Raw genomic sequence first — 25,091 nt, 5'->3', positions numbered from 1 at the left:
GTTTTGAAAAGTTATAAAAGACTAACAGCAAAGAGCTGTGTGAGGCAAGCAGCAGTCAGTGACAAATTTGGCAAGCAAACCCTTAAATTCTTCTAGCAAGAATGCAACACGGTTGGGGATCTTGGAAATAGATGATTCCTATACTTCATGTGGGCGGTTGTGCACAGTCACTCACTTAAGACTGAGGAATTTATTTGCACGTAATATTTTGCTTCTCTTAAGGCCATGTCTGCATTGGCTATTTAATTCAGGTAGACATTGATTGTAATCTACCTGCCCAATCTATATTGTAGAATGTAGCCCTCTGTTATCTGCCACGTATTGTTCATATTTATACACAGGAGAAGTCGGCAAAGTGTGATGCACAGGAAAAGTCTACCTGAATAAAGAGGGACATATGTCACTGCTTCAGATCCCCCTGTTTTGGCAACAGTCTGCCACTATTGCCATCAGAGTCAAGCTGTGCACAAGCATAATTCCTCTGGGCCCATAAATCTTGTAAGACTGCCACACCCTGTTGATTCTTCCTGCCAGCAGGAACTAAGGAACATTGGTGCTTATTGTTTTTGAGATAGGGAGGCACACATCTCTGTGTGTGTGTGTGTGTGTGTGTGTGTGTGTATGAGAGAGAGAGAGAGAGCGCTCACACAAAATTTAGCCTCAGTTTTCTCCCTCATGGTAATGAGCTTGCAGTCCAGGCCAGAAATACATGCATACCCCTATCACTGGGTCCTGGTGAAGTGTACCTATTCCCTCCCCTGTGCTTGAGCCCTGGGGTTAAATGCTGTAACTATTTTCAATGTGTGTCTCAGGTTGGGTTTATTTGTTTTAGCTTTTTAAGAGGCTGATTTGTGCAAATGCATGATGAATTTGCTTATAGTGAGAGAGAAGGATATACAATACTTGCCATAACTAAATTGGGAAATGAAAAGAGGAACACATAGCCATGGATAGGCTATTTGCCTCAGAGTCAGCTTGAGTTAGGGTGGCCACTGTTCACCAAAAAAAGTGAGCAAAAGAGGACATGGATTTGCACAATATTGCCATAGGCTACTTTAAATGTATAGATGCACATTTAGAAATAATGGCTATCGTTTAAATCAGGAGTACAGAAGCTCTTTCAGCCTGAGGGCCAAGTTCCATTTTGGAGAAGCTTTTGGCCACATTTCAGTGGTCAGTGGGGGCAAAACCAAAGGCAAAAGGGGCAGGGCCATAACACCAAAAACACCAGCACATTTTAGCTGAAAGCTCTTACTGTTTCAAGTAACCCTTAGGAGAGGCATTTTTAGAATAGGGAAAAAACGGTACAAAAGCTAGGAATTCACCAAACAAGTGGTGGTTGAAGGGGAAAGGGGTAGAGCCAGGGGAAGGAGGTTGGGAACTCTGGAGGGCCATATTTGGCCCCTGGGCCTGAGGTTCCTATCTTCTGATTGAAATAGACAATACATCTCTCCATAGTTTGGAAGACTGTGACCTGCGTGCCTGCTCAGTCTGCTGTCCAGGTGCTGTCTCAGGGGCAACTTCAAGGCCCTTGATCGCCTTTCTTGCGGTTCTTTAATTTTAAGCCAGACAGTCAGGGCGGCCCTTCAAGTAGAGGATTGTCCTCTGTAAAGTAGAACATATGGCCAACCTAACTTGAATGCATGTGAGCTACAATTTGTGATGTCCTCCCACTTTGAACCAACAACACTGCCCCAGAACAGTCCCCAGAACATGAGATTCCCATGACTAATATGGGCCATAACCATTCAGTTTGCTTCTGAAGGTTCAATTAAATGGAGAAGCAATTTTCACACGGTGCAGCATGTTTTGTTTTTAGCTGCTGACCAGTGACGTTCTCATGAAATTAGGCTGTGTGAAGCTGACTTATGAAAACATTGCAATTACAGTGAAGCTTACAGAAAATATGGGGCTGCGGATTCAGTTGCATATTGGGCTAATTTGCATGAGCCTGTTCAAAGTGGATATTGTAGAACAGCAGGATTGTATAAATTCACCATTAATTTCTTTTTATTCTTTTGTTTTATTTTTACAAAACTTAAGAGAATTGACATGTTTAGCCCATATGGTAGTATCATGGTGAGATCCAAGACTTAAAATAAATAAACTAGAATAGCTTGTAAAATATATACAATCTGATAGAGGACAGTTGGTTTTAAGCAACTATATTTTCTGAATGAACAGAATTTGCTCTTGTGATACCTACCAAATATTTACAACTGCATTTCAAAAATGGTTTGTAAAGGGGCACAGAGTTTTGTTTCCTTAGATTGTCTGGAACTTCTTATTTTTTTATTTCTCCTAAGTACTACGAATAGGATGGGTTAATTAAAACAATGTTTGTCTCAATCATGTACAATCAGCAGTTAGTCTAAATATTGTGGGACTGTGTTAGGTTGCACACATTTTTTTGCCTAATACTTCCTGACTGGCTTCACATTATCTGTCTACTGTGGTGTTGCCCTAGAAACCAAGCTAATTAATTCAAGCAACGTGACATGAACACAAATGAATGAACAAAGAATAGAAAGTATGTTTGGCTTCTTGACTGAGTTGACAATAAGTCTAGACTTAACCCTAGAAATCTACTTTGTCGTACTAATCATTGCCTGCATGTCATTTATGTATTTATTGTATTCATAGAATAATTCCAAAATGCTTCTTAAATTTATGTGATTTCTTGTACTTCAGTTACATTTCTCACATGCATTAGATTATGGTAGAGAGAGACATTAAAAAAAAAATTAGAGACTTGGCAAGAAATGCCAACTCCCATGAAAATTAATAGATAATCCTAAAGTGTGGAATTTGTGTGTATTCACTACAGGTATCCAGTCAAAACAATGCAAAAATAGGGGGGCAAGCAAATCAACTTGTATAATAGTATCGTGGATTATGTGCAGGAATGCTACTATATGGGTAAACTGAGGCATCGAACAGAAGTGTTAATATTTTATTTCAGGAAAGTTGGTTAAAGCATAGCCTGACCAATCCACAAGAACTAGTGATCTTTATATTGGACAGAATACCCATATGTTTTCAGATATTTTATTGTGAATACAACTAGTTAAAAATGATACTGTCTTTATAAGACAGCAGTATATTGGTTGGGATCCAATTACTTTTCAACTAATTCTGTGTGCCCAAGGAAGATTTGAGCATGTGTTTTTTGGGCAACAAGCTCCCATGGCCCATGATAAACTATCTCTTGAACTCAAGATTTTCTAAAACGGTTTGATGTGGCTTAGTGATCTCAAAGGGGAAAAAATTCTTAAAATCCCTTGGGCATATCCAATGTCAGGGTGGACACTGAGCCCATAGAATCCCAGAGTAGTTCTGATTCGGAGGAAGAGCAGTCGCTCCTGGGAGAGGAGCGTGCCCCTTTTTCCCAGGGCCTGCAGCTGACAGAGTTTCCTCCCACCCACATTCCTAGATTAGAAAGCAGTCCAGGGAGTGACCCAGCACCAATAGCAGACTGGTTGGATGCGCGGCGCAGACGCAGAGAGCGGCGCCAAATGGAGAGCGCGGAAAGGAGGCGTAGCGCCCGGTTGGCGCTCAAAGAACGGTTGCGCCCAGAGGATCCAAGGGAAAAGGGGAGGGATTCTCCCTAGTCCTTATATTCAGGGGTCTGCCAGTTATTCCCTTTCAAACGGGGACCAACTGTTCTAACTTAGGGCATAGGGATGCTGCTGGTCAGATCTAGTTGCTACCTGTAGAGCTGTTAAGTTGTAAAAGAAAAATAAAGTTTTAAAAAGAATCCCTTTGTCTGTGTCTAGACTTAGCTACTGGATTAGACTGAGAGCCCTCCAAGGAGCCCTTGACATCCAAGTCCTTAGTCATTCCTAAAGTAGATCTTTAAATCCTGGCCAAAATACTGCTAGCTTAAAAAGCACAATGACTGAATAATAGAGGTGAGTTACTCCTTATTTTGTTCTTAGTACAGTTAGTTAAATCATTTTAAAATAGATTTATCGAAACTTGTGAATAAATCCACAAAACTTATTATTTTGAGAAATTCCACAATAAAAATGTTGAATAGCACACCTGCCCACACATGTCTATGCTAGTCATATGTAGCTTCAAGGGGAAGAAAAAACAAACATTTGTGTCTCCTTGCCTGGTTGCCTGCCGAAGATTCTTTCTTACCCTAGGTGTGTGGTATTTGGAAGCCTGGTTTAATCCGAGTTTAAATATGGTTTGTATATTCTCTTTTGATGCTGCTTAATCATGTCTTAAAATTAATTCAGAAACTGATCTTACGTATTGGGCTGAAACAGCTTCAGAGCCTGTGGGTTTCCCAGTAAATGAGAGAGTAGGAGATCCTGAACTGAAGTTGAAACTTCTCTATGTGCATGTCAGAGATCCAAAATTATATTTTTAAAACCCTGTTTCTTTTGTTCAAAACTTCTATAACTTGTCAAAGTAAAAAATAAAATAAAATCCAAATGCTCTGTCTTACTGGAAAATTGGAAATCTATAGACAGTTGTTAGATGTTTGTGGTGTTCGTGAATCTGTTCCTTTTGGGTTGTAGCCCTGCCTTACATGTGATATCAGTGTTTCCTAGGATTACAGAGATAACAAGGCACCTGCCTTGTTTTAGACACAGTAATTTTCTTTCTGTGCTATTTTCAAAAAATATTTACTCAATATGGTTTAGCATGTAATTAAAAACATAAAAAATAAGGCTTTACCCAGCTTTACAACACCACACAGCAAAGTCAATTGTGATATTTGTTCTGTGTTGTGGTGAAGTTTTGTTTTAAAGGACTGTTTAGATCATGACCATAAACTGTTGTATTACTAAACTGGTGTTTCTAACAGCTCCTGTGTTGATAAATCAGGATTGGCTACTATTAAAACATTAGGAATGTTTTAGCAGGAGTGAGGAACTGGTGGCCCTCCAGATGATGTTGGACTCCAACTCCAACATAGCCAGTAGTTAGGGATGATGGGAATTGTTATCCACTGTTGTCTGGTAGGCCACAGGTTCCCCACCCTGCTCTAAAGCACGCCTAATGTTTCGTAAGATCATTTAATTAACATTAATTGAAGTTACTGTAAAATAAACTGGCTAATCTAACTGCAATATCATTCTGAATCTTCATGCTTGTAGATTATCATGACTACTCATCTGGAACGTGTCCTTTAGTCAATGCCTAGTTGTTTGAAGTTCAAGAAATCCTGTTGTAGCATTTTTCTTTAAAATATAGCCCTATGGCCAGAAGTCACTTGGCTATGTCCACATGTAGACATTCCCTGAGGACACGTATTTTCTTGGTATAGATGCACTCATTAACCATGGTTTGTATTGTTCGATTTTTGCAAGCTATGGTTTGGATGCAATGCCTAACTATAGTTAAGCTTCATGGTTTGGCATTACATTTACACTGCACCATTAAGAGGATGTAATATGTTTTCTTCTAGTTTGTTTCAACAAGCAGCTATTTGTTCCTGTTACTATAAGATTTTTTTAAAGCTATTTTAACCAGAAGATGATATCAAACAGAAAATCTTAAATGGGCCAAATTATTTAACCTGAACATCTATCAGGAATTCAAATTAATCCCATTCTGGAAATACACGTCAGAGTATATTTGGGGGGCAGAATAGCTGTTAGACAATTAAGACATTTTATATTCAGGAACAAATATTAACATTCTAAGAGCTCCATTAATATTCTCCTGTGGTGCATGTTCTATTTGTAACATACATATTGGTCAAATTCAAATTAAAATATTTGTGATCTCTTAGAGCTTGCAACTGTGACATTGTTAGGACCATGGCTCTTTTTGCACTGTTTGAACAAGTAAAAGCTTTATGTCTGAAATACATTACTTTTAACAGGGTTACTCAGTATACCCCTTACCAGCCGGAAGTATCCCAAGGCAGGCTGGAGAGTTTGTTGAATTACCAGACCATGGTGTGTGACATCACAGGAATGGATGTGGCCAATGCCTCTTTACTGGATGAAGGAACTGCTGCAGCAGAAGCTATGCAGTTGTGTCACAGGTAACAAATTCAAATACAAGTAATTCTGTTGTTTTATTTATGAAGGGCCTCAATGGTTAGGTGCTGTACGGTAATTATATTAAATGGAATGAACCCTACCCGCAAGCCTATAGTCTAAAATAAAAGGAAGTTCATGTAGGAAGGGAAAGGACACAAAAGAAGGAAATGCATATTGAATTTGAATAAACGGAGTGAATGTAAGATGGGTCATGCTGGATCGGACCAAGGATTCATCTAATCCAGCATCCTGTTTCCAGTGACCACCAATATGGTTCTGGGAAGCCCACAAACAGGGCGTGAGGGCAGTACCCTTCCCCTGCAGCCCTCCAGCAACTGGTATTCAGAGACATAGAAACTGGGCATTGTGTTTGGTGATCGGGGCTAGTAGCCATTGATAGACCTATTCTACATAAATGTGTTGAATTGTTTTTTAAAAAGAACATTGTTTCTTGACTCTTTATATGGAGGTTGATAGGTTGGGGACTTGAATTTTGCTTGATTCCACTGTTGAGTATTTCCTGCTAACTTTCCAAGGAATGGAATTCTAAATCATAGAGCAGGGGATGTCCAAGCCAGTCAGAAGCAGGATTTTTTTTTTTTTTTGCTTGCATAGTGTAGGCTATAAAAACTTGCTTTTGTGCAATTAAAATCGTATGAAACGTATTTGAAATTACACTATGGGTGTTTTCTTCCTCTAACAGGCATAATAAACAGAGGAAGTTTTATGTTGACATCAGATGCCATCCCCAGACGATAGCAGTGGTGCAGACTAGAGCAAAGTAATGTTTTCTGCAGATTTTCTTTAAAGAACAATATAGGCAAAAATTCAAAATACTGTTCTTGACAGAGAGTCTCTTACTAATAAGATTGAATATTGAATATTCAATGTGGCTATTGTTCACTTGCAAATAATTCTTGCTAAGAAACACTAAATCAGATCTTTGATTTTCCGTCAAATATCCCTGCGTGTGTGTGTGTGTGTGTGTGTGTGTGTGTGTGAGAGAGAGAGAGAGAGAGAGAGAGAGAGAGAGAGCAACAAACAACGCCGCAATCAGGCAAGCCCTGGATCCCAGAGGGATACAACCATGATAAGAATCAATATTTAAAGTAATGTATTTGGCAAAACAGGGATAATAGATGTTCTTTAATTTCTACCAAACGTTTTTGGCTTCCACCTTCATAAGTGACAGTTAGGAAGACAGTTACTGTCACTGAAGAAGGCGGAAAGCGAAACGTTTGATAGAAATTAAAGAACATCTATTTATTCCTGTTTTGCCATTAGCTTTACTATACATATGTGTGTAATCTTTTTTAAAACATGTTTACCAGAAACAAATAGCTTATTTTATTGCTGATGCAACTCTTGCTTTCCAGTTACACTGGCATCATTGTTGAGTTGAAGCTGCCTCATGAGATGGACTTCAGTGGTAAAGATGTCAGTGGAGTGTTGTTCCAGTACCCAGATACAGAGGGGAAGATAGAAGACTTCAGTGGTCTGGTTGATCAAGCCCATCAGAATGGGGTAAAACAAGATGATAATAATGTTTACCACACAGAGCTCCTGACCCATTTGATCTCAGTAGTTGTAGCTGATCTGTGTGCAGGTTCTTCTATAGGAGTGAATCTGCTCTCTCTGTTCAGATAAATAGAGGATCTCTTGCGGATTGGACCAGTGGTCTGGCTCAGTGAAAGGCAGCTTTCTAATGCTATATGTATGCACTAGAGTTACATCATTATATTCTTTGTTATATATGAGCTATTGGGAATAATTCATTTATTTGCCCCTGCATTCATTGAATACAAAATTAAAACACTGATGTTCTCTTCTGTTGTAATTGGTAGCCCTTTTTTTGAGAATTTCCAGTGTGACTTTTCTAAAACCTGAGGTAATTCTAATTCACATCCTTGATTGCGCACCCATGTAGGTCATTGTTTGTAAAAAAAGAAATGCTGGTGATGGCATCCACCTCTTCTCTTGTTTCAGACTCTTGTCTGCTGTGCTACTGACCTGCTAGCTCTGTGCGTCTTGAGACCTCCAGGAGAGTTTGGTGTCGATGTTGCTCTGGGTAGCTCCCAGAGGTTTGGGGTGCCTCTTTGTTATGGAGGGCCGCATGCAGCCTTTTTTGCTGTCAAGGAGAACCTGGTGCGAATGATGCCTGGAAGGATGGTGGGAGTGACAAGGTAAGCTAACTTTCAACTGAAAACATGAATCCTAGCCCTTTTCATGAGGCTTGTGCTGAAGACACAAGTGTGCTTTATCTTCATACTCCGTCTACTCCCAAATTGTGCACTTCTTTGTTCAGGGGAAGTCCAGCATAACCTAAAACCAGTTGTCTCAGCTTGTTTACCACAGTCCACACCAAAACTAGTTCTTAACATATTGTAGCATTAGCAGACCATATCAAATATAACTAGTCAAAGTTAAAAATTAGCAGCCTTTAAAATTAACTGCAGCTAAAAGTTTTTGGTTCATGAGAAATGTGTGAAAGATGGGGAATTGCCTCTTAAAATTATGCAGTGAGTGGATTCTTTTTGCATAAGCCCCCAGAAGCACACGGAGGGAGCAATCCTACCAGGATAGGCGGCCGCCTCCGAATTCGGAGGCGACCGCCTATCCAATGCAGGGCAGAAGTGCAGAGGGGATCATCCTGCTGTGCTTCAGCCACCCTGCATTTGCAGCTGAACAGCCGATTTTGCTGTCTAGCCATGGGAAAGTGGAGTGAGGGAAGCAGGTGCCAGATGACACATTGGATGTATCGTACCGGCATTTCCTCCTTCCCCGCCCTGGAATGCCCCCTGGAACACCCCATTTTTGCTGCTCCACAGTCCTCTTCTGAGCATGGAGCACAGGTTCATTCCGAGCTGCCTGTGAGGCAGCGCGGGAGGGGGGGAAGGTTGGTTCCCGGAAACCAACGTATCCTATGGCCGTCTAGCTTCTGACTAGCAGCCATAGAATTGCTCCCTAAATTACTTAGAATTACTTAGAACTTAACATACTTTGAAACACATTTGTTTCTGTAATGAGGTATTGTGATGCCTGTATTTTATTATGAAATTATTGTTACTTTAGGAAACTAGCACTACTCTTAAAATGACTAGAATTCTGAAAGAATTACTATAAAATCACACTGGCATAAATATCTGATAGGCTTATAAGCCTGTAAATTTAAGGACAGTTTATTTACTGGCACATCTTCAAACAGAAGTGGCTTCCTCTCACTCTTGCTGGGATCAATGTTTCTCCTTGCTTCTGCTTGTTCCCTCTCCTTCAGCCAATTGGCTGCCTTGTTGACTTCTGCAAGTGTACACAGAATGCCCCCATGAACGAAGAAACTCTGGGCCTTGTAGTTTTTAAGAGACCATACCTATGAGTTGTCTGTCTCTCAAGCAAGAAATCATGGTGTTTAGATAAATAAATGTCCTTCCATATAGAGTTACAGAGAGTGGTTGTATCAAGAAAAACTCTGGAAAGTGAATTTTAAAAAATAGTAATTTAAGTTGACTTTAACTTTCTTAAAAACATACACGCGCACACCTAAGGTTAAGGTAGCCATTTATTTAACCTTTTAACTAGTTAATAGGGAGAGCAATCCTATGGTCCCTAGACAGCATCTTGCGGGGGCCATAGGATTTTTTAGATTCCTGGATCCAAGGCTGAAGGCAGCACTTCGACCTTGGACCCAGGAGTTAGAGATCCCCTCCCTGTCCCGCTCACAGCTGGTGCAGAGAGAACTGCACCAATGGCCTCTACAAGCTCACAAACGTGAGCTTGGAGAGGAGGCAAAGGGTGCATGTCAGTGGGCTTATGCTGTATCCCCAGCCCTCCCAGCTTCCTTCCCTCCCCCTCCCCGATGCCTCAGCTAGACAGGCAAAAACGCCCATCTAGCTAAATTGCAGAGTATGAGGCATGGCTTACTCAGAAGCTTATGAGTATCCAGCTCTGCTTTGGATACTCGTAAGCCTCCAAATTCGGGGGCTTACGAGTATGATGGGTGGATCCAATACAGTTGCACCCTAACTAGTTAATTCCCATGCCTGAATTGTAAGAGTTAAATTTCACCCCATTCAGTGATTCACTAGTTAAACTATAGGCAGAAATACATGTCATACTAAAGTAGTATGACTTTAATTTTCATACTACTTTAAAGTATGTATGGTGCTTTAATTTTCCTCAGCCTGCCGGTTCTCCCTTGCAATTGTCCTGTAGCCAGGCTTCTTCCGAGTTCATGGGGAAATCAGGATGATGATAACGATGATAAAAAAAAAAACCTAAGTTGGATTTTCAAGTGAGAAATGGAAGGTGAAGACTCCTGCCACTGATTTTCCTCTGCCAGTGGCCCCTTGCATTAGCCTTATAAAGAAAATATGTGGTTGTGTTTTTTTGCCTAGTAACAAGTAATTCTGTCTTCCTTGGGCCCATTTTATCCAAGCATCTTGGAACCTTTTGTACTTCCTATATAGCAAAATTGTTATTGCTTTATAAGAGCAGCTGTTTTGTTTCATCTCTGGGACAGATCAATGTTCTAAACATTTGAATACAACATTAATACAACTACGAAGTTCTGATACAGCATCTGATAGATTGGGAGCTTCAGTGTGCACCTGGAGCTTCCGTACTCTCAAAGGAGCCCTCATTCAGTTCTGCGCATGCATTCCTTCATATATGCAGGGATGCCACATCTGTTAACCTGGAGGACTGTTTCCACAAGAATTGTGTGCCCCCGCTGGAGTATCTGCAGAGCTCTAAATTGGGGCAGTGTTTCTAGCAGAGAGTTGAAGAAGACTTGTCATCTCCTAGTGATCAAGAAAGTGGTGTATGTGGTTTAGATTAAGGATAGGCAATATAAGACACAGTGTTTGCATCAGGCAGGACAGGGCTCATACAGACTGGAAGGCTTTGTGGGACCTGCCCGTATGCCTTGTTTTGCAGGACTGTAATTTGCACAGCTGGACTATGGAAGTGAACTAGGTCACCCAGTTGCTCCATTTCATTTCAAGTGATACTGAAGAGAGGCTTCCTTCATTCTGGAATTTTTCATGCCAGTTTTTATTTTGCTCTGGTTTATTATTCTCTCTGTACCTTTTTGCCACAAATGAGTGCTGATTACATTTTGTTGACAAAAGCAGAGAGCCTCTTTTGGCTTAGATTAATGAAAGAGTAATCTTTTCTTCTATGACTGAAGGGATGCTAATGGAAAAGAAGTATATCGCCTTGCCTTACAAACCAGAGAACAGCATATCAGGAGGGATAAGGCTACAAGCAACATCTGCACTGCACAGGTGAACTTTACTTCATCGTCAGTGATGATTGGAAGGATAATTTTGAAATAGTGCTAAATTTTACTGCAGTAGCTGACAGTCATAAGAATTCATAAGTTAGCCATTGAAAACTTTGGTAAGAAGTGCCTGTACATCTGTTATTATTCATGAACTCTGCCTGATTACTGTTTTGACATTTTAGGCACGTAATTGTAGCCTTTAGCTGTGTAGGTTATTTAGAACTCCATCAAAAATATAACTATCAATGTCTGACTCCCCACCCCACTAAATATACTCCTACTTAGCAAGCAGATTTATTTTTTTGTTCCCAATTTTTTCTCTTTTAGGCCCTTCTGGCTAACATGGCTGCCATGTTTGGAATATATCATGGTGCAAATGGATTAAAGCACATTGCCAAAAGAGTACATAATGCCACTCTAATTTTAGCTGAAGGTGAGTGACTATTTAATGACTGAAAGATAGTAAGTCTTTAAAAACTTGAATCTTCTGTGCAAAAGCTGAAGTCTACACATGGATGACAATAAATTGGGGAACTGTTCATCAGAAGAGCCATTGCCACTCTTAAACAATGTGGAAAATTGGCAGCAATGCAACTTGACCTGTGTAGTGATTCATAAGACATATTTTGCTACCAGCTTTTTCCCCACCGTGTTACCTTGACCATCCCTGAACAAATTTAGGTAAGACTATTATAATACCAATGGTCAGTAATCCCAGCACAGTTGCCGATAAAATAGTAGCAACCAAAAGATAAGTTCGCCTCCAGCATGGAGAACCTTATGGAAATGTGAGCAGCCAGTGGAACAGAGTTCATGTATTGTTTCTGCTAGGTCTGAAGAGAGCTGGTCATAAACTCCAACATGACCTATTTTTTGATACCTTGAAAATCCAGTGTGGGTGTGGTGTCCAAGAACTCTTGCACAGGGCAGCTCAGAGGCAGATAAACCTGCGGATTTACAGTGGTGGCACAGTAAGTGATGGTTAAATTATCTTCAGGTGTGTTCCTACCGCTTTTGTCTGCTCTTCATTGTCAGGCACCAACATTAAAAAAAAAGAAAAAAAGTTAGGGGGTACACAACAAAAATGTGTAACTTTTTGAAGAAGCTCAGATACTACTTCATATAGCATGTTCTTAAAAGTCTCTTGACTATTTGTATTGAAGAACAACAAACCAGGAATACTGTCAGCAAGTTTCCACATATACTGAGTTAGCAGTTTCTTTCACGCTACTCTCTGTCTAATACTTCCAGAATTCCTTTTGAAATATCCATAGAGAGATCTTTAAGGTAGCACATTGTTTTATTTATATCCCTTATTCTCTTTGTTCTTCCTCAAAGTAGCACAAATTCTGTCTTGCATACGATTTCCAGGTCTCCCATCCAGGCAGCTTAGAGTATCAAACCTGCTTAGCTGTAGTAGTACAACTGCATCATGTGTCTTCAGACCCTTACCTGGACCAAGGTTCTTCTAGTTATAAGCTAGTTATGGGAGAAAGTCCCCTGGGCAGAACCTGTTTCATATGCTATCCATAGGTGAAATTCACAGAACGGTAGGGGATGGAGTGATGCATACTCCTGGCCTTTCTGTCTCTGATCTCTTTGATCCTGCTTTATATCCTTAGAGTTCACATTCATTACCACAGAAAACTAAAATTATATTTAACGCTTGAAAATATCTGACCATACGTAATAGAAACTTGCTGAGATTATTTAGCAGTCATTTAAAGCACAATTCTCTTTAATAATTAAAAGGCCTAGGAGAACTGAATACAATTAACCTGTTGGGACTGAAAATGAAGAAAGATTAGTATAACAGTTTTTCCTGTTTCGCAGTTTCTGTTTGGTTTGAGCATGAGGTAGAAAATTTATTAACTTTCTGTTGCTGTTTGTAGCAATTGGGGCATTGTACATAATGTACACTTTATGTTGCAAGTGTCAACATAAACCGAGTCCAAATCGTATATACTGCTTTTACACTTTGGTTTGAGCTTAAGAGTATCAGGGCCTTGCTCCATTTGGTCTCTTCTCAGTCCTTGGCTAACTGACATGTCCTGCATGGAAGAAGGAGTGAGGGAGACAGGAGCAGGCCCAGGGAACAACAGGGCCTGCTCTAGTTGGGCTGCCTCCTCTAGGATATAAGAAGCAAGGCAGGGCCATTCTACCAGTCCTGCTGAAAATCTGTTTTTTTCCTTTACTTTCCACATCCCCTTTTCCTTGTGTATCATGTCTTTTAGATTGTAAGCCTACGAGCAGGGACTGTCTTTGACTGATTGATTGTAAACCGCTCTGGGAGTGGGTTTTTTGAGCTGAGGAGTGGCATAAAAATACCTTAAATAAAAGAAAATAAAAATAAGAACACAAGTATTTGCATGGCTAAACTTTGAGTTTCTTTTCTTCCTCTCTCCCAACTGTTAATAGCTTGGAGTATCTCTTGATGAAACTGTAACTGAGAAAGACCTAGATGACCTATTATGGATCTTTGGCTGTGAATCTTCAGCTGTGAGTAGATCACAGATCAGAGTGTTTAATATCTAATTGGTGAGCACTTCTGTGCCAGTGTTAAATAGCTTACATACACACAGGGCATGAAACAGTCTACTACAGGCATAGTTCCAGCCTGTAGATTCCCATGTGCTTAACAGAGCCCTTCTCCTCATCTACACATCTGTGTACAGTCAAAGGGGCCATTAGGGTGAACGGAAAGTTGGCCCATGCTACCCATACCCCCATCCCTCCCTCCCTTTCACCTTGATACAAATTATTTTTTTATTTTATTTGCGCATTTATATCCTACTTTTCTATGATAACTTCGTAGTTTTATCAGGTTGTGGTATTTTATTGTTCATTGTTTTTAGCTGTTTTACATTTTTGTATCATTTAATTTTTGTTAGACACCTTCAGTCTTTTTTCTGAGGAAGTCACTTAAGAAATGTATTACTATAATCATCACCATCATACTCAAGGTGGCTTACAAATAAAAATATAAATCAGCAAAAATTCAAAAGAAATACTTTAAAAATCCTTATCTAAAACATCCTCATAAAAACAACAGCAGAACTAGAACTAAAGCCATATCAAAGGCTTCACTAAAAATTCTTACCAGAATAAAACAGGTTTCATAGCCTGTTTAAAAGCAGGCAAGGAGAGGGCCTAACGAACCTTTGGGAGGTTATTCCATAATTTAGTTTCCATAACAGAAATGACCCTCTTTCTTGTCCCATCTGCCCCTACTGTGGTTCATGAAGGGACAATGAATAGGGCCTCAAATTGAGTGCAGATCTCAAGCAGGTTCATAGGGGAAGAGACAGTTCCTGAGAGACAATGGCCCATAGCCATTTAGGGCACAATCCGATGCCTGTTTAGACACAAAGTCCTACAATTCCTGGTATTCCCCAGCCAGCCATGCTTGAATTAAACCTTGAAAGAAATTGGAAGCCAATGAAGGTGGCACAGAAGTGGCCTACTTGGTCCATCCTGCTACCGCCACACAAGTCTGGCTGCCACTTTCTGATCCAACTGAAACCTCCCTTAGAGTACATTACCGTAATTCCACCTGGAAGCAACTAAGGCATGAACAACAGAGTGTAAGTCTGACTTCTGCAGGAAATGGCTTAGCTGGCGAGCCAGATAGAGTAGGTGAAAGGCACTCCTGGCCACTGCCGTGCCTGTAGCTTCCCATCCATAAGTAAGGCCAGATTCAGAAGTACCCCACAAACTGCAAAGCTGTTGCTTCGGGAGGACTGTAAGCCCATCTAAAATAGATTGAACACCTCTCCCAAGATGATAGAATAGAATCATAGAATAGTAGGGTTGGAAGGGGCCTACAAGGCCATTGAGTCCAACCCCTGCTCAGTGCATCCCTGACAGATGGCTATCCAGCCTCGTCTTGAATGCCTCCAGTGTGGGAGATCCTGCCACCTTCCTAGGGAATGGGTTCCATTGTTGTATTGCTCCAACAGTCAGGAGGTTTCTCCTGATGTTCAGCCGGAATCTGGCTTCCTGCAACTTGAGCCCATGATTCCGTGTTCTGCACTCTGGGATGATCGAGAAGAGATCCTGGCCTTCCTCTGTGTGACAACCTTTCAAGTACTTGAAGAGTGCTATCATATCTCCCCTCAGTCTTCTCAAGGCTAAACATGCCCAGTTCTTTCAGTCTCTCTTCGTAGGGCTTTGTTTCCAGTCCCCAGTGCATGAATGACTTGGCCCGAGAGGAGCGGGGAGGGGATGTGGGAAGGTGGACAAATGATAAACCTTAGTTAGCAACGCACACTCACAAATAGTTTATTGTTGCCCAGATACCGCATAAGTGGGGGAAAGGACACACTGGCCTCTGAACAATGGCCACTGAGAGGTTGTACCCCATCCCTCCCAGGAATACACCATCCATCAAGCTGAGAAGGAGCAGATGCAGAGAGCTTTCTCTCTGTCCGCCCGCCCCTCCCCAACTCCTTCCTGCCAAAAATAACTCCGCTCTGACTACTAGGGGCTGAGTATGGGTTTTCTGTATTTTTAATCTGTTGTAAGCCAATTTGGGGTTCAATATTTTTTTAAGTTCAGTCAAATAATACTCATATCCAAAGCTCTGTTTCAAATCTGAACAAAACTTAGAAGAAATTACTGCTACATCAATTTGTATTTCTAACTCTCTGGGAGACAGAGACCAACTTTAGCAGTGACTGATACGTTTTTAGTTAATTCAGACTGGGACAAACCACACCGTTGGAATAGCCTGCACATACGTAACCCAAACACATTTTTAAACAAAACTTGCTTCAGGGCTGCTTTGTGTTGCTCTACATATATACCCCACCCCACCTTTTAGGATAACTCCTTATAAGGCAGCTTCCAGAATTCAAAGGCAACCAAAAAAACTCACATAATCAGTAAAAGCAATCAAAATCACAGCATAATGAAATAACAAAAAACAATCTGCTTAATCAGAGCAAGTTTCATAAGGATATCAGTTCTCCATGTAGTATTCTCATTAGGTCAGGAAACCTTAGTTGAGACCAGATGATTGATAAAAAAAATTTTAAAAACTGTTAACCGAGGTACAAAAAACTGTTAACCGAGGTACAACTAGCTAACTAAGGCTAGTGACAGGCCTCAGCCAGGTTCAGACTGCACTGAGCTTGCCCCTAGTTTCTAGCCACATCACTAGTTTCCACTTGCTAGATGGTCCCTGGGAATTGGTCTTAAAGCAACTCTAATATACTACACCCTGCATAATTTTAATCCAGTAATACGAAGCTCTTAAATGGGCAGCTGACCTAATGTTTAATCCTCCAGTTTCCCCTCTCGCTAAGAAGGTTAGAGTATTATCTGGGAGATGAGGGATCGATCTCAGAAACTTGTTTTGTAATGGCTCCAGATTCTTAACTGAACTTGAACAGCAAAGTTCTGATCGCACAAGATGTGGAAGGAAAACTTGGCTTTCAGCAATGTGAATGGTGCTTCAGAGACAACTTGCTCTGCCTCTCCAACATGATAAAACTACCTGTGTTGACTTTTCCACATTGAGTCTTTTGCACGCTAAATGTGACTTTCACCCCTTGAAAGACTAATTCATATACCATGTATATGCTTCAGACCAAGATAACTCTCTTGGATTATATATTTGTAGATAAAATGCTCATTGGCATATTTTGAGAGTAATTTGTCCCATTTCAGCATTGGGCAGAGCACACTTTTCCTGTGTCTAATGTGTTATTGAAAGAGAAATACCATCAAGGTAGAAGTGCTGAAATAGGGACAAAATTCTTCCATTACTAGTTAGAATAAATTCTTTCTGAGAGTGGAAAAACCATGCCTAAGAGTCTGTCTGTCTGTCTGTCTGTCTTGTGTTTGACAGGAACTGGTTGCAGAGAACATGGATGAAGAAACAAGAGGCATTTTTGGTACTGCATTTAAGAGAACGTCGAAATTTCTAACACATCAAGTATTCAACAGGTTTGTGCAACTTAGTGAATTCTCTCTACCCCTTTGGTATTTATTTCCTTGATATTGCTGATAAGACAGTAGAAGGGATTACTAACTGGCATGTGTTTTTAAGTTTAATTTGAAAGCTTCATCCTTCCACACCTTTTAAGAGATGCGCGCTACTTTAATTTTCTTGCTGATTGCACGGTGGGGACAAATACATTTAACCTATGTTTGAGGGCAAATATGAAACTTAAAGCAGATGGAACAGGAACGGTCCAGTGGTTTGAAATTACTAATAACCTAACAAGTTCTTTGGGGACATATGTATTGTATGGTTAACTGGCTTGCTAACATAAGATTTTGTGTCTCCAGTTATCACTCTGAAACGAATATTGTCCGGTATATGAAAAGATTAGAAAACAAAGATATTTCCCTTGTTCATAGCATGATTCCTTTGGTGAGTGTTAATTTAAAAGGAAAAATTGGTAGTTGCTAATCTCCTTGGAAGAAATCAACTGACTGTATTCCCCCCCTCCCCAGGGATCCTGCACAATGAAGTTGAATAGTTCATCAGAACTTACAGTAAGCGTTTCTGACAAATGTATTACTTTATTGAGGCCAGTATACATAAGCAAGCAATAATAGCCTCTAACCTATAATTCCTTGTGAACATTTACAAAGTCAGAGGGTTGTAATCAATCCTGGCTGATCCTCTGGAACAAATTTGGGAGGTACACAGGGGGCTGCAGTGGGAAGGCAAGCAAGAGGAAGACCCGTCACACAAGCAGAAGTCTGCTTGTGAAACGCTGGATTTAAACCAAAGACTTTGGGGTAGACTGCGCGACCCTTTCTTCTCAAGGATCTTTTTAAATGACTTATTGGTGAGATCCATGTGGATGTGGTTTTGTGACTAGGCCCAGTCATTTTGGGCATACGGTAGTGTTTGAACTTGACCTGTTCACAGGACCCTTCACCATGTGGGTCTCACCACGAAACAGTTGCAGACGTGTCAGAAAGTAGTTGTAGAATCCATTCTTGAGACAGCTTTAACCCAGAATCCTATTTAAATTCATGATGGTGGAAACGTATTTGATAACCTAGGCTAAAATATTAACTCTATAAATAGTTTGTTTTCATTCAGCTGTCTAGCTGATTTTATTTTATGAATTGTTTAGTAAAATACATCCATTCTATAATGTGAAGGGAACAGAGTATACTAAATATATCTAATGTCACTGTGTTGGGATTAAATAAAAAACTTTTTCTCTAGATGATAGCCAAATTCAAAAGAGGGTTGTTATAATGTTAAACCTATCCAGTCGATAAGCTGAAAGTCACATATCATAAACATCCTATAATTTGTCTACATAAATTCTTCAACCAAAAAGTCTTTATTTTTCTTCTCATTTGTCTGTTTTTTTTATTCCGTAGCCTATTACATGGAAGGAATTTGCCAATATCCACCCCTTTGTGCCTCTAGATCAGGCTCAAGGTTACCAGAGACTTTTCAGGGAGCTTGAGAAGGATCTGTGTGAAATTACAGGCTATGACAAAATTTCCTTTCAACCAAACAGGTAGGAGCAGTCTTGCGTGGGTCCCTGTTCCCTGCACAGGCTTTAAATCCACTCATTTTGCTTTTTCTAAGGGCCGCTTCACACAATCATTTTCCTTCCCAAATATCCCTTCCGTATTGGAAAAAGCATGTCCACTGCATGTATGTGATCACATGTGACAAATAACTATTTTGTCATGTGTGCACGTGGTGAAATAGACATGGGTACTTTCGTATGATAGCATACATGCTGTGTGCGTGCTTTTTCTTGCATGGAAAGGATAACTGGGGAGGAAAATGGTTATGTGCAAGAGTCATAAACCTGCCATTGCCTAACATCAGAGTGACTAGAAAGTGCAGATTCTTGTTACAGTTTAAGAATAAAAGATTTGGGCTTGGGTAGCAGAAATGATTACAAGATCTTTATCTTGGATGAACCAGGCGCCTGATTCCAGTAGCACCAATCTGATTTCTGCAGATGCGTGTGCTTTGGAGAATTTCTGTGAAGTGATGGCAGATTGGTCACTCTCCCTTGTCTCCATTTCATAGCTGTATGGCAGCAGTTTTTCCCCACTGCAGAAGCTCTGTGACAGAAGACGTTATGCTGGCAGAATTGCTGCCTTTTGCACAGCTGTGAAGGCACAAGAGATCTCTTTGGGTCAGGAATGAGCAAACATTACATGACCAATGTTGCCAAAACACTCAGGTCAACTGAACAGCCTAGCACCTTTCCTGTTTCTTTCTTTCCTCAGGAAAGCCAGAAGCCCAACAAGTAGCAAGAAGCACTTAGGAATGTGACAGATGTTAATATCCTCCCATAATGCCTTCACTTGCAACATAGATTAAAAGACTAAATGCCACATCGTATTTTACATTTATGTTCTATGTGTGTATATTTCCACTGTGCGTGCAGTCCAAAATATATACATTAGTAGCATTTGTCCCTTATAGACCATGCAGTGTGCTTAATTAACTAGTTTTAAAGACTGGATATTGAACTGGGGTACTCTGAAACATAAGCGTTGTTGTCTTGCAGTGGAGCTCAAGGCGAATACGCTGGATTGGCAGCAATCAAGGCTTATTTAAATGCAAAAGGAGAAGGCCAGCGAAGTGTAAGTGGAAAAGGTGGACTTAATCTAACTCCTGAACTATCAATCCTGCAGGCCATTAGTTGTCCTTGGAAGTGGGGCATCTTTTTCAATGCACCTCTCGTGGGCTTAGTTGCCTCCTTCTAAATGTCTTTCCTTTATATGCACAAATAGCTATTCCATAAGGACTGCATAAATACTACAGTGCATGTATTGCATTATCAGCATTGAATAAAATTAGTTTTATTCAATATTTTACTATAGAAAAGTGCATAATAAACTGTAAACCTACCCTTTTCATTTTACTGGGGAACAGATGGAGGAAAGGGCCAGAACAAACTGCATTTTGTATTCCATGCTTGCGCTGTGATTCCATGGACACGTGGAATACCGTGGGAGAATTACCCATGTATACACATTGGTGAATAAAGTGTGATTTCAGATACGTGACCACCAGTCTCAGCCTTCGGGCAGGGATGGTTCCCACTCCTTTTGTTTCCCCCACAATACCTAAAGCCCATGGAGGAAAGACTCGGTTAACCAGGGGTCCCTGAAATGGTCTTCCCAGTGGTGAGCGGCAGTGGACTCATCTTTGGGCTCATGCTGGACTTTGGAGGCTCTTGGAAGCAGCAAGCCATTAAGAACACACTGCTTTTTGCCTCCAGTCCAAAGCTTTTTATGCCTATATGGACTGTTCTCTCCAGAGCAGGACGGGGCAGAGATTTGTTCCCTGAGTGTCAGAGCAAAATCCTACGGCAGCAATGAGACCCCCTCCCCTCCCCAGAAGTGGGGGAGAGCAGGGCTGGAGCCAGTCACAAGTTTCGGCTATCAAAGCCAGCTAAAATGTGGACTCCTGCCAACAACAAAGTGGTAGCTCACTCATTTTTGTTCTTTAGTGAATTCAAGTCGGGGGAAGTTCTTACTGAGGCACTTTCTCTTGTATCTGGAGAACAGCTATGAACACATTATGAGGTTCACTGCAGAAATCCAGGAACTAGCTCATTAGCAGCATTTAAGCAAAGTTGGGATTAGAAGACCTGCCAAGGCCTGGCCCTGGGTATGATGACGTTTCGAAACCTCCTTGGGGCAGTCAGAAGGCTTTTGTGTTGGGATTAGAGCAGCATTATGCATTGAAATTCACTGCTAGGTCACTTTGCACACACACAGGTGTCAGCTTCTAAATCCATGAGTAGGATTTCGTTTGAATATTCATATTCTTGCTTTCTGCCTACATAGTCCCCTGAATCTGATTGTAAAAAAGCAGGCCAGCATTTCTGTTTGCTTTCAGATCTGCAGTTAAGATCCACATGGCAAAGGGGCATTTGTTTTTTTCAGTCTAATAAAGAGGGGGAGCGGGTAATATCTTCTTTGATCAAATATTTCAAAGAATGCATATTTTTAAATGTAATGGCTCCCTAGTGGAGAAATATTTGTAATGCAATATTTGTTGCAACAGTCTCTTTTCAGCAACTATCTTTTGTGGTCATTCTGTGGGATTATGAAACAACCTTGTCAAAATTGTGGCAGTTCTACACTACTCTGCCATTATGCATTGTAGATATAAAACAATGGACACCAATGAGAGTGCAAGATACAAAACAAAGGAACTGATTTTTAAAAATATTTTGCTAGACCAGTCCATATTATAGAACAAACAAACTTCACAAAATGGTTTATACTGTCTTGTAATACAGTGACTTACATTAATATTTTCAGCAGTTTCACAGAATGTCTAGGACGTACAGGTTTGGCTAAAATGACAACATTTCAAAATGGGTCAATTCTAAAGCCATAAAGTATGCATTCTTTCCCAAAACTAGGGGTGCTTTTAAAAAAATACCCTGCATGCTTTCTTAGTACCTTCACACACAAAAAGGATATCAGAAGTCATGAACACATACACAAAAACTCATAGGTAATTTGTCTAAAAAGAAAAAACATTTGCTTTTCAAATGGATCCGTCTGTGCAAGAACCTTGAAAATAAGCATATTATGTGGAGCAGAGTTTGGATATCACAATATTTTATAATAGGAGAATACAGGGTTGATGGTAGGTGGAAATCTATTTAAGGTAATGGTTAAAGCATTTAGCTAATCAGAACTCCAGGAGGGGCAAGAATCTGTCCAATGCATAACACAGTTAAGCTCAGGACTTTTTTTAAAAAGTCAATTTAGTCCAAAAACTTCAGGGCTTAACTAGGTTAGGCACTGAACTACTGCTGTCTTTAGCTGGCTTGTGCAAAACTGGCATTATGTTAATATCACATTTCTTTTCCCCTTTAAGGTTTGTCTCATTCCTAAATCTGCACATGGGACCAACCCAGCAAGCGCTCAGATGGCGGGACTGAAGATCCAGCCAGTGGAAGTAGATAAAAATGGAAGCATTGATGTTGGCCATCTTAAGGCAATGGTGAGGTTTTTTGCTCTTCTTCCGAATACATTTTTGTATTATAACCCTCAATTGATGCTTGTCTCTTAATTTCAATGGGCTGGATCCAGATTTAGGCTCACGCGGCTGGGTGAATGGAATTTTCCACCCCCTCTTTTCCGTGCCGTCTACTCCAGCCCCCCAAATGCCACACCACAGAGGAGCCGGGGAGCCTGCTGAATGATGTAGGCTGTGGTTGGTGCAGGTAGGAGGGGAGACTCCTGAAAACCAGGCAGCAGCAGCATCTTCTGTGAGATGAGAAACTGTACATAACAGAAGACTATGTTTTGTCTCTTAAAATTCATTTTGATGCTAAATGACTTATCCTTATTAGTAATTTTTTTAATATTTAGTTGCCTCTCCTGTTTTTGAGAATCTGTTTGCGTCTGTCTTTCATGGTTAGTTACCATTTCCCGCTTTTACTAACATAATATTTGAGTGGCTATAAGAGAAAACCACTTAAAAGAGCAAATGGGAAGCAACTGCAGCCTACTGAGTGTTTGGTGCACCAAGTGATATGGTGGGTGATAGGTCCTGTTCTTCTTAACCAGAGACATGATGCTCTTTGCTTGGTCGTGTGGGGAAAAGCTATGAGTTTTTTGATCTCCCTGACCTTTCACATTCTTCTCATTTTTCCCCTGAAGGTGGATAAGCACAAGGAAAAGCTAGCAGCTATCATGATCACATATCCATCCACTAATGGTGTCTTTGAAGAGGACATCAGTGATGTGTGTGACTTGATTCACAAACATGGAGGCCAGGTTTACCTAGATGGAGCAAATATGAATGCCCAGGTAGGAAATCGGTTCCTTCAGTTAATGCAAACCAAAAAATTATCAAAGATTTATCAAAAAGCATTCTCAATTTCCTTATAAATTACCTACTCCACTTTTTTGGAGTTTGCTGGGTGGAGTAGGTAATTTACAAGAAAATTTACAAGGCGACTGTACTACTTGCAGCTTGTACATACTGGAGAGGCAAATCCGCACACTTGCAAAGGACTGGGAATTTTAAAAAAATTACAAACGTATTTGCATACTTGAGAAGCGCAAGAAAAAAAATTACAAAGCCATTAGCGTACTTCTGAAGCACCAAAATAATTTATTTTTTTTAAGGTAGCGATCAAGTTACAGACATTCCCAAGTGCCATTTTTGATATCAGAGGGGAGGACACTGATGCGGGATGAGGGAGGCTGGAGGTGGCAGTAGCGAGATTTCAAGGAGTGGCCAGGATTTTCGCACTCTTGCCAGGCAGCTGTGTAGCCTGTGCCGAGAAGGTGCTGACAAGCCATGCTGCTGGTTTTGCATGTCATAAGCCACCCTCAACAACCCAACAAGAAGTCATGGATTCTCAGGGTGACTTGTTCATGGTTAACAAATCACGCTGAATTGTCTGTGGCGGGTTCAGACACTGTGATAAGCCACGGTGGCACAAACAAGGCTCACAACCCACCATGGCCTATCACGACATGCAAACCCAGTCAGTGTTGAACTAGATAGGCCTTTGGTCTGATCCAGCAGGGCTGGATTCCTGCATTGAGCAGGCGGTTGGACTCGATGGCCTTGTAGGCCCCTTCCAACCCGACTATTCTATGATTCTATGCTCTTATGTTAGGTTCTTACTACACCTGAATCTTGCCATTAACTGCAAAAAGCCCTGAAGTTTGCTATTGATCTCTGAACATTCCACAAAATGTAAAATGTGGCTTTAGAATTTTAATTTTCAAATAGTCATCTAGAATATTTGAGATGATTTGAGACTGAAATTCACATTTGTGATTAGTTTCAGCTATAATAAAAATGTAAGGGCAAGTTATGTTCATCATGTTGATTAGACTTTTAAGAAACATTAGACTTGATTAGACTTTTAAGGAATGGCAGAGGAATCCTTCTTTTAAAATATATGTTTCATTGACAGAATTGATTGTGTATTCCTAAGCAGAGATTCATCTAATATTCGATACTGCTTTTAGCGGGGAACCTCTTTCTGATAAAGGGCCATTGACCTGTAGGGAAAGTCTATTGGTGGCAGCAGCCAATGCTCTGAAGAATTAGAGGCAAAACTTGGCTGAACCAGAGTTAAAAGCGAGCAGCCTTGGTAGTATGGTATGAATAGACAGCTTTCTCTTTGTGAGCCATTCTGTCCGTTTCCCCTTTCTTTCACAAACACGCGAAGCAGAATAGGATGGGATTTCCCATAGAGGCTGTCTATTTCTAGAGGCTGTCTATTGATGGGATTTCCCAGAGAACAAGAGTGGGCCCACAGTATCTGGAGGGCCTGAGGATGCGGAGGGCTGCTTGCAGTCTCAGACAACAGTCCCCCGCCCCAGCTCTACACCCCTGTCTGTGGTATTTGACATTTTGTGATGTCCTTTCTCTGATAGGTTGGCCTGTGTCGTCCCGGAGACTATGGGTCAGATGTCTCTCATTTAAACCTTCACAAAACATTTTGCATTCCTCACGGTGGAGGAGGACCTGGAATGGGACCAATTGGAGTGTTAGTATTTGTCTCTTGTAATAGGAGCATCGACTATATTTACTTATATGTTTGTTTATTTATATTTTAAGGCTACAATACTAAACGCATTTACTAGGGAGTAAGCCCCAGTGAATACATCTTATTATGTTGTATTTTATGGCTTTAATTGTTGTGAACTGCCCAGATTGCTTTGGCTATTGCGTGGTATAGAAATTTAATTAATTAGTTAATTAAGGGTGCAGTCCTATCTAGATAGGTGGCGCCTCCAAACTCGGAGGTGACTGCCTATCCAAAGCAAGGCAGGAGAGGCACGGGGGGATCGTTCCCTCCATG

General features: G+C 40.7%; 1 protein-coding gene across 1 annotated transcript in view; it reads left to right on the top strand.

The window, feature by feature from the left end:
- GLDC (glycine decarboxylase) overlaps window positions 1-25,091 on the top strand; it is a 55,347-nt gene that overhangs the window by 21,368 nt on the left and 8,888 nt on the right. The window contains exons 4-19 of the mRNA XM_084834468.1: window positions 5,846-6,010; window positions 6,712-6,789; window positions 7,385-7,532; window positions 7,995-8,191; window positions 11,194-11,290; window positions 11,617-11,722; window positions 12,121-12,260; window positions 13,708-13,788; window positions 17,141-17,238; window positions 17,584-17,668; window positions 17,752-17,793; window positions 18,643-18,785; window positions 19,800-19,875; window positions 22,136-22,261; window positions 22,924-23,073; window positions 24,664-24,776. Coding sequence (XP_084690594.1) covers window positions 5,846-6,010; window positions 6,712-6,789; window positions 7,385-7,532; window positions 7,995-8,191; window positions 11,194-11,290; window positions 11,617-11,722; window positions 12,121-12,260; window positions 13,708-13,788; window positions 17,141-17,238; window positions 17,584-17,668; window positions 17,752-17,793; window positions 18,643-18,785; window positions 19,800-19,875; window positions 22,136-22,261; window positions 22,924-23,073; window positions 24,664-24,776 — 1,845 coding nt within the window. The remainder of the gene's footprint in view (window positions 1-5,845; window positions 6,011-6,711; window positions 6,790-7,384; window positions 7,533-7,994; window positions 8,192-11,193; window positions 11,291-11,616; window positions 11,723-12,120; window positions 12,261-13,707; window positions 13,789-17,140; window positions 17,239-17,583; window positions 17,669-17,751; window positions 17,794-18,642; window positions 18,786-19,799; window positions 19,876-22,135; window positions 22,262-22,923; window positions 23,074-24,663; window positions 24,777-25,091) is intronic.

The sequence above is a fragment of the Heloderma suspectum genome, chromosome 2, assembly GCF_057233095.1.
Source record: "Heloderma suspectum isolate Gila_16-S chromosome 2, 16-S_ref, whole genome shotgun sequence".
Taxonomy (NCBI): Eukaryota; Metazoa; Chordata; class Lepidosauria; order Squamata; family Helodermatidae; genus Heloderma; species Heloderma suspectum.
The sequence above is the reverse complement of the archived record's forward strand: the minus strand, read 5'-3'. Positions and strand labels throughout refer to the sequence as shown.